Genomic DNA, 10,235 nt, shown 5'->3' on the forward strand with positions numbered 1-10,235 from the left:
GCATACAACCAAGAATACTCTACCCAGCAAGGATCTCATTCAGATTCGACGGAGAAATCAAAAGCTTTACAGACAAGCAACAGCTAAGAGAATTCAGCACCACCAAACCAGCCCTACAAGAAATGCTAAAGGAACTTCTCTAAGCGGGAAACAGAAGAGAAAAAAAGGACCTTCAGAAACAACAACAAAACAATTAAGAAAATGGTAATGGGAACATACATATTGATAATTACCTTGAATGTAAATGGACTAAATGCACCAACCAAAAGACACAGACTGGCTGAATAGATACATAAACAAGACCCATATATATGCTGTCTCCAAGAGACCCACTTCAGACCTAGGGACACATACAGACGGAAAGTGAGGGGATGGAAAAAGATATTCCATGCAAATGAAAATCAAAAGAAAGCTGGAGTAGCAATACCCATATCAGATAAAATAGACTTTAAAATAAAAAATGTTACAAGAGACAAGAAAGGACACTACATAAAGATCAAGGGATCCATCCAAGAAGAGGAGATAACAATTATAAATATATATGCACCCAATATAGGAGCACCTCAATACGTAAGGCAAATGCTAACAACTATGAAAGAGGAATTGCAAGGCAGAAATAGAGACACAGGTGTAGAGAACAAACACATGGACACTGAGTGAGGAAAGCGGGGAGTGCTGTGGGGGAATGAACTGGGAGATTGGGATACCAAACTGTACACTCTAAATATATGCTGTTTATTGTCTGTTAACTGTATCTCAATAAAAGTTCTTAAAAAGATTTCCTGAGTTTCTATTACATACCAGAAATAGTAAAACCTCAGATGCAGATGTTTGCTGAAAGGGCTTACTTACTAGGCAGCAAGAGGCTTACTTAGAATAATTAAAAACCACCACATTTGACAGGTCAGTTCTTTATCCATACAGTAGTTTCTGAAGCTTTCCAAGTCATAAAAATTGTTGAATATTTTCCCCAAACTCAGGATGTATTATTTGGAGTAAGGCTGGATCAAACCCACAGTCTCAGTATAACTGCATATTTCACTGTACTCAGAAATTATCAGAAAGCAGCAGACTGATTTACAACAGATCACATTTAAAAATGAAGCCCCAGGACTTTCTAGGTGGCACAGTGGTTAAGAATCCGCCTGCCAATGCAGGGGACCCAGGTTTGAGCCCTGCTCCAGGAAGATTTCACATGCCGCGGAGCAACTAAGCCCGTGCGCCACAACTACTGAGCCCATGTGTCGCAATTATTGAAGCCCACGCACCTAGAGCCCATGCTCTGCAGCAAGAGAAGCCACAGCAATGAGGAGGGCACGCACCACCACAAAATCCCCCGCTTGTCGCAACTAAAGAAAGCCTGTGTGCAGCAGCAAACACCCAACACAGCCAATAAATAAATTATTAAAAAAAAATGAACCCCCAGAATTTCCCTGGTGGTCCAGTGGTTAAGCCTCCGTGCTCCCAAAGCAGGGGGCCCGGGTTAGATACCTGATCAGTGAACTAGATTCCACATGCTGCAACTAAGAGCCCACATGCTGCAACTAAAGATCCTGCATGCCTCAACTAAAGAGCCTGTGTGCTGTAACTAAGACTCAGCACAGCCATATAAATAAATAGTTTTAAAAATAATAAAAATTAAAAAGTAAATAAAAATGAGCCCCCAACACAGGGGTTGTCTCAATCCTTTAGGGTCCTCCAGTACACATGTATTATTTCTACAATCAGAAGCAAAAATTATTTTAAAACAAAAGGAAAAATCACTACCTTAACCTTCATAATGGGTCTTGAAGGTAGTCTTAAAGACAACAAATGTTAAGATAAATTTTCTGAGCTTAATCAGTCGAAAGCAAAAGGCTTACTTGCTTAATCAGTCACAAATTACAAATTATATTATAGAAGCCTTCTTAGAAGCTATTCAGAAGGCAATTGGCTTTTGAGGCCACAAACCATGTATTTAATCAAGTAAGGCACACCCACTCAGAATGCAAACACAGCCTCTACCCATCCCTCTCAATTGCCTATTCTGCCAATAAATACTGCTTCTTTCTTTCAAAAATGGAATCTAATTGAATCTCAACCAATTAACTACTTGCTCAGAACACAACAAAGTTTCTAGGGCACCTAGGCCAATCTTCAAAAGTGGTCAAGTCTGCCTTCCCTGAATATCCAAGTTCTAAAGTACTATATTAAGAATAGAGTGGTTTATATTTTAAATACTGGTCTCATTTCCCAAGAATTTTTATTAAAGAGAATTCCTGAGTACTTCAAATGGCTCTGGAATTTTTCACATACAACTAGTAGGACTTGAAATTGTTCTTTCCCTTGGAGCAAAAAGCATTTGAAATAAAAATCTTGTCCCACAAGCTGTAAACAGTTACATTATTTTTGCAAAGCTTTGAGGGCTTCGGGTGTCTCATCAGGCCCTGCAAAACCTGAACAGGTATACTGGCCATTCTAGCTACTCTTCCAGTTCCTGTGTCATAACTAACTTCTCCTTTTTCCAGGTAATGTTTCTTCTCAGTGGAAACAAAAGCCTAGTAGCTACTTAATAAACCACCTTTCATTAGTTATTCATTTGTCTTCTTCTAAGTAGCAAAATCAGCACTGTGTTCTTTCTACTTTATCTTATTATTTAAATAAGAACATAACTTGTGCCCCAATTCTTCCTTAAGATAGAATCTTACTTATTCTGGCAGCTAGAAGGGATCATCCTTCAAATATCTCACTAAAACTATTCCTAAAGGGAAGAAACTTAGGTCCAAACGCCCTCAAAGGCAGATAATTTTTTTCTTCCATATTTGTTAACTAAGGAAAGTTAAATGTGTGAACTAATCTCAAAAGTTCTTTAGGGGACTTCCCTGGTGGCACAGTAGTTAAGAATTGCCTGCCAATGCAGGGGACATGGGTTCAATCCCTGGTCTGGGAAAATCCCACATGCCGTGGAGCAACTAAGCCTGTGTGCCACTACTGAGCCTGCGCTCTAGAGCCCAGGAGCCACAACTATTGAGCCCGCGTGCCACAACTACTGAAGCCCACACACCTAGAGCCTGTGCTCCGCAACAAGAGAAGCCACTGCAATGAGAAGCCCGCACACCACAAGGAAGAGTAGCCCCCACTCACTGCAACTAGAGAACGCCTGTGTGCAGGAACAAAGACCCAATGCAGCAAATAAATAAATAAATAAATATTTTTTAAAAAGTTCTTTAAAGAAATGGAAGAGCAAAATAATAATAATGTTAACAAGGGGCTTTAAAAGTGGAAAGTAACTATTATATTTCAGGTGCAACCAAAATATGCCATTTAATCAAATGTTAAATCCACAGCAATAAACCCTTGGTAATTAAGATCACTGAATACTGCAAATCGCTGCTGAGAAAATTTCCTGCAAAGCCTCTAGAGGTCTTTAAAAATAGGACAGAATCATCTATCAAGATTAGTTTTAATAAAGTCCTACAAATAGATAAAGGGAATGAATTACATAAACCCCTAAAGGTTCCTTCCAGCTCTAATTCTGCCAAAGCTTCCAATTCTCTTTCAAAATTTCCTTAATGCTAACCACCACCCATTACCTCAAAAAAAGGCTGACCCTCTTCTCTCACTCCTCTGAATGGCAGGGAGGAAAAATTTCTGTTTCTCTTCCTTGTGAAAACTCTGTACCTACTACCGTCAGTGAAAAACAGTACTGTCTACACCTATAAGGATGGCTACCATAAAGGAAAAAACCTAAGTCTCCTGTGATGTTTCTCCTTTACTCTCACACTACCATACCACTAACACTTCTGAACATGTGTGTGTGTGTGTGTGTGTGTGTGTTGGGTGGGAGGGGAGGTAGGTGTACACACCACTAAGCAATACTGTGACATCAGCTGGGTGTCCTATTTTTTTTCTTTTTTAAAAAATTGGGAAGTACTGTATATAGTTCACTTATAATGGTGTGTTAGTTTCAAGTGCAGGTGTCCTACAATTTAACTCATTTCTATCGCTATCTACCTGGAGATAGCGTCAGATCCCACAGGTAAGGCCTCAGTCCCACAAGACTGCCTCCACCTCAGCTTCAGATGCCAATCTCAAGTCCAGACGTTCCTGGGACCCCCTCCTCAGTTTTGATTAACTTGCTAGAGCAGCTCACAGAACTCAGAAAAACTGCCTACTCACTGTTCACCTGTTTATTACAAAAGGATATTATACAAGTTCCATATGAATATCAGATGGAAGAGATATGCAGGGCAAGGAATGTGGGGAGCGGCGCGGAGCTTCCAAGTGTGCCACTGCCCCAGCATCTCCATGTGCTCAGCAGCCCAGCAGCTCTCTAAACCCAGTACTTTGGGGACTTTTATGGAGGCTTCATCATGTATGCATGATTGGTCATTAACTCCATTTCCAGCCTCTCTCCCCTCTCTGGAGAACTGCAGGGTGGGGCTGAGAATTCCGAGCTTCTAATCATGGCTTGGTCTTTCTAGTGACCCCATCCAGGAGCCCTCCAAGAGTCAGCTCAGAACAAAAAATGTTTCTATTATTTAGGAAATGTCACGGGATTTAGGAGCTCTGTGTCAGAAACTAGAGGTCAAAGACTAAATATTAGGACAAAAGATGCTCCTAATGTTCTTATCACTTAGGAAATTACACAGCTTTTAGGAGTTCTATGCCAGCAGCAGGGGCAGATATATACACATATTTTTTTCCCTATAATCTCACAGCTACTACCAAAAAAATCCAAAAAATAACAAGTGTTGGTGAGGATGTGGAGAAATTAGAACCCTTGTGCACTGCTGATGGAAATGTAAAATGGTACAGCCACTGTGTAAAACAGTTTGGCATTTCCTCAAAAAATTAAGAATACAATTACCACATGATCCAGCAATTCCACTGCTAGGTATATACCATGGTCTAAAAGATATTTGTACACCCATGTTGATAGTGGCACTATTCACAACAACTGAAACATGGAAGCAACCTGAGTGTACGCTGACAGATGAATGGCTAAGCAAAATGTGGTATACACATACAACGGATCATTCAGCCTTAAAAAGGAAGGAAATTCTGATACACGCTACAACATGTGTGAACCATGAGGATGTTACGCTAAGTGCAATAAGTCAGTCACCAAAAGACAAGTACTGTATGATTCCACTTATAAGAGGTACTTACAGTAGTCAGAGTCAGAAAATAGAATGGTGGTTACCAGGCACTGAGAGGAGGGGAGAATGCGGAGATACTGTTTAATGGGTATAGAGTTTCAGCTTTACATGAGGAAAAGAGTTATGGAAATGTGTTGATGGCTGCACAACATTATGAATGTATTTAATTCCACTGAACTGTACACTTAAAAATGGTTAAGATGGTAAATTTTATGTTATGTGTATTTTACCACCATAAAAAAAAAAATTGGGGAAAAAAAACTACCCAGAAAACAAAACCAAATGGTAATGTCTGACTGTTTCATAATGTCCTTTCTATCACAGGATCTATTTACTCAAACTCTAAACCCAAAACCAACAAAGAGGCAAGCATATACATTTGTCCCTTCAAACACAGAAACACAGACTCCTTAGAGTGCAGAAGGATCTTATAAGTTTCTAATTTCTCTTCTGTTCTGTTCAGTAAAAGACAAATGGTGGAATATGTGAGGAAATGAACTTATATCTTGGGTTAAAAACCATGTTACACTCTATTTTAGTAAAGGCAAGACACACGCCTGTGCAATTAACATCTCATGTATATTTTTAAGGCATAATTGGCAACACTTTCCCCACAAACTGGGGAAAAATACATAGGGCTTAGAATACTAGCACATCACCTTAATTAAAACAAAAACAAAAACAACTTTAAAAAATATTTTAATGATGCTTTCGCTCTCATGAAGTTTCTTTTGCTTAAGAAAAAAGGGGGGGAAAACACCCCACAGACAATAGTCCTATTAGTGCAAAAGCTACATACCTAAAATATTTGTTTTTAAAAGACTTGTGAGAAATTGTTTTCTAGGAGGGATAATACAGCCCTGAACATTCTTTAGGGCATGCCACTAGACCATTCTTCCAAATGCCATCACTGTGCCTTGAGTGAAAATTTTCACTAAAATTTATTAGAAAAAGCCAGTCATATTTTCCAGTTATATAGATTTTTAATTTTCATGTTAGCAACTTGATATCTCTTCATCTTATCAGTCAACAGTCTCTGAAGAAATGTCACGCCCACCAATACTAATTGTTCAGGATTGTGGGAGGGAGAAATCTGATTTACTACTAACTCAGAACATAAGTATGTTAAGTGAAAAGAGCACTTAAACGCAAAGCACCTCTAACATGGGGACACCTTTCTCTTGATTTCCTTCTCCCTCTTAAAAATCATAACGCACTCACTGGCCTGCAATGTATTTTCTAATTCCCGCCATTAGGGTTCCCTGTTACAATCTATACCACAACAATTTCGTCTTATTAGCCATTTACACTGCTAGGAAAACAACTTCCATGGCTTATGATGAGCTGATTCTTATCACTTCCTGTCTCACACAATTATGTCTTCAAAAATGAAAGCAATTTTTTTGAATCTGTGTATTATGTTGCCTTATGCCTTACAACTTCAGGAGAGGTCAAGTCTCTTTTATGTATTTCCCAACTCTTATGGTCTTAATATCTCAACAGGACCAGGAGTTATTTTCTGTTTCACACCAAACAGTAACAGGCCTATCTATCCTATCTACTGATTGGGGGAGAAGGCTGCCAGATATTTATGGTAATGCCAAATTATATTACAAGAGTCACATTTCCTGCTATGGGGAAGAGACTACTTTTGAAAAAAATGATTTCCTTAATTTCTTAAAGAGATTTATAAGTATTAAAGCTAATGCAAATATCACAGCATTGTCTTACACCAACACCGACCTTGCGTCTTTTTAAACAGCTCCTCTCTAAAAACACATTTCAGCAGAATACCTGTCAGCCCAGAGAACTAGAAAGTTGATTATAATCATTGCCTTGAATTCAGAACTTTTCAAAATATTTCATAACTGCCTGGACCTGGTTCGTGATTCAGCCTTGGTGAATTAGTAGAGACTCATCACAAGTCACCTACCAGGCTACACAATCCCCTGTGTGAGAGGACTCTTGTTCAAGGGGTCAAAAGGACCACCTAACTCAACCTGGAGCCTGGGATGGGGGTCTCACATCGGGCCAAGACCGTAATACTTTTTAGGCTCTGCACCGGGTTCACTGCCAGATTTGTGGTCCAATGTCTCACATGTAGAAGGAGCAGGGTACACGGTAGTAAAAGACTGGGTGTATTTCCGCCTGGTACCACGTCTTAAACTTTTCTGCCTCCTGAGGATCCTAAAAGTGGTTTCCCTGGAGAGCTTCAGAGCTCTAGGAGAAAGCAACCACCTGAAGGGCACAGGAGGGAGCCTCGGGTAGGTCCTCCCGGGGTCCGCGAGGGCACTCCCTGCCGCTCCTGGGGGGGCAGCCCCCACTTCTGGCGGGATCAGGGAGAGGGAGCAGAGCCCAAACCTCCGGGGGGAGGAGAGAAAGACCTCGGGCGCGGAGAGATAGGGGAGCCCCAGCGCCGCCCTTGAGCCTTCCCGCCCCGGGCAGGCCCAGTCAGCGCCAGGACACGGCGGCCAGCACACCTGAGCCGCGCCCGGCGCCCGGCCCCGCGGCCAGCGCCCGCGACCTCGCCCGGCCCCGCCGCCCCTCCGCGCGGGCGCCAGCTCGCAGGGTCCCGGCCCACCGACCCCCGCCCGGCCTCTGGTCCCACCGTACCTGGCTGGCGGCGGCGGCAGCGGCGCTGCTCCTCACGTACCCGTTCCGCACCTCTCCGTTCGCCACGCAGTCGTCCGCCCGCACCGGGTGACGGCGGCGGCAGCAGCAGCCTCCGGGCTCCGGCCGCATCGTGCCGGCAGCTCCAGGCGCAAGGCAGGCTCTGGCTCTGCAGGCGGTGGCCGAGGCAGCGGCAGCTCCCAGGGCCGCTCCGCACCCCTCCCACCTCCCCGAAACCGGAAATGGCTGCACGCCGCTGCCTATTCCGTGCCCGGCCGTCACGTGGGGGCGGGGCCCTAGCCCGCCGAGGCCGCCGCTCGCCCTAGGCGGGGCCGGGGAGCTGGAGATCAGGCGGGGCGCGCGGGAGTGTCGGGAGCCTGAGGGCCGCTGACCAATCTGGAGGAGGAGGAGGCGGACCCAAGGCTCCTACCTGGCCAATCACGGGCTAGAATAAAGCGGCTCTCGGGTGTCACGGGGGTTCTCGGGAGAGACCCTTGGATCTGGGACTTGGGCTGAGCCCAAGGCTCTAGAGCGGGTTCCCTGTTCTCCTGGGCTGGTGGAGTCCTCTCTGCCTTTGCCTCCGGGGAAGTTCTCGGGTTTGAATCCCAACCCTTTATGTAATTAGCTAATTCTTCTGTGGGTTTTTATAGTATACCTTTTTTGATATTCCCTCACCATTCTTCAACATGCATCATACATTAACACATTTTAAGTAATAATTCAGGTGTCTCTCCGTCATATCTGTCCCTATCAGGGTTTTCTATACAATTTTCTTTAAAGAACACTTCCTTGAAAGTCAAGAAACTTGGTCTTGTTCCAGCTCTGCCAGTAACCGAAAGATAAACCTTGAGTGTTTAACCAACTGTGGGAGCCAAATTCTTTAAAATGGAGTTAATACTTCCTGCTTCATAGACTCATTGCAAGAATTATATTAATAAGCCATTTTGCACCCATCACAATACCTGGTTCATATTAGAAGCATAATGTGTATATATCATTTTTCATCTCTTTAGTTCTATAGTCACATAGTTATTAGAAAGAGAGGAAATGGATCTATATTACAGCAAGAAACTTTTGGTTACCCATAAAGAATTTAGTGTCATGTTTAAGGGTATGGATGGTGGAATCACTCTGGGTTTGAAAACTGGCTGTGCCACTTTCTACCTGAGTGACTTCTATATGTCTTCATCTGTTCAGTGGGGATAATAATAAATGTCCTGAGGATTTAATGAGTTAATACATGTAGTGTATTTTGTACAGGACTTGGTGATTAGTATACATTACTAAGTGTTGGTTGTTATTCTTTGCTGAATGTGTCCATGCCCCTGCATTCTTCCCCCACCCCCAGGAGAGGGGGTTGACAAGATATCCGTTTTTCATGATTTAGGAGGTGGACACTCTAACAGTGGGTAGGCAGCACAGATATCCTCTTGAAGTTAACAAACACCATGATCTCAAAGAGTGCAATTTTGCAAGAGATGTATGATGCTGAAAAAAGAAGCATATGGTTTGTCTCTCACATTCTATGAGAGAAAAGATGTACATATATACAGTAAACAACAATAAAATGCTGATCAAAGGCTGGAGGGATTAGGCAACAGGAGTTCTGATGAGGAAGGCTTGTCCGCAGTGACCAGTCTAGGCTTTCTATATAGGAAGTTTTCAGGGCAGGAATCTGGTTGGAAGCTGGGGTAAGGGATTTAATTGGGGCTAAGACAGTGGGCTCTATGAACTTGGAGAAGGCTTGGGAGGAGGATGTGGAATGAGCTTGAACTTGAAGGATGAGCAGAATTTGAAGAGCTGAAAATGAGAAGGAAGCTGCAGGTGTTCCTGGGAGCGGGAACCTTCAGAAGTTTAGGTATAGAGGCTGGAAACAGCAAAGCCTTACTGAAGAGTAAAAGAGTTAAGGGGCCTGGCTAGATTAAGGAATCCTGCTAGCCAATCCCTCTCTCCAGAGGGTAGGACATCAGGTCCTTGTCTTGTTCTGCCACTTACTCACCATGTGCGGTCTTGTACAAGTCATGCAACCTCAGCCTTGGCTTCCTCACCCATCTTAGGTAGTTAATACCTGTACTACTTACATCACAAAGTTCTTGTGAGCATGAATGATGCACAAATGATCTGATGCTCTTGCACACCACTGCTAAATCATAAAAGGGATGCCTCAGAAGGCAGTAGGAAACACCCCAGGCTCCATGTACACAGGAAAACAACTCCTTCCAGAGGCATAAGCTGCCTTATTATCATTTTATTGAGTTCATATGCAAAGTTCTGTGCAAGGCACCAGGCTTACAACTCTTCTCTTCCTCCAAGATTGCTCAGACCTCTTCAGCTGTGAAATCTTTCTTGAATTCTAGCCTCTCAGCAAAATCAGTCACTTTCTTCTCTGTGAACTTTATATACACCTGTGCAGGGATGTGTCACATTGCTTTAGGATTCTTTAGTTTGAGAGGGAGGTTACCCAATGATTAGATGCAAGAGCTC

General features: G+C 43.0%; 1 protein-coding gene across 1 annotated transcript in view; it reads right to left on the minus strand.

Moving 5' to 3' along the window:
• Positions 1-7,978, minus strand: part of SPTLC2 (serine palmitoyltransferase long chain base subunit 2) — a 122,643-nt gene extending 114,665 nt beyond the window's left edge. Inside the window, exon 1 of the mRNA XM_057731527.1 lies at positions 7,755-7,978. Within this exon, the coding sequence (XP_057587510.1) occupies positions 7,755-7,883 (129 nt within the window). The 5' untranslated portion in view covers positions 7,884-7,978. The remainder of the gene's footprint in view (positions 1-7,754) is intronic.
• Between the last annotated feature and the right edge of the window lie 2,257 nt (positions 7,979-10,235).

The sequence above is a fragment of the Hippopotamus amphibius genome, chromosome 4, assembly GCF_030028045.1.
Source record: "Hippopotamus amphibius kiboko isolate mHipAmp2 chromosome 4, mHipAmp2.hap2, whole genome shotgun sequence".
In the NCBI taxonomy this organism is placed as follows: Eukaryota; Metazoa; Chordata; class Mammalia; order Artiodactyla; family Hippopotamidae; genus Hippopotamus; species Hippopotamus amphibius.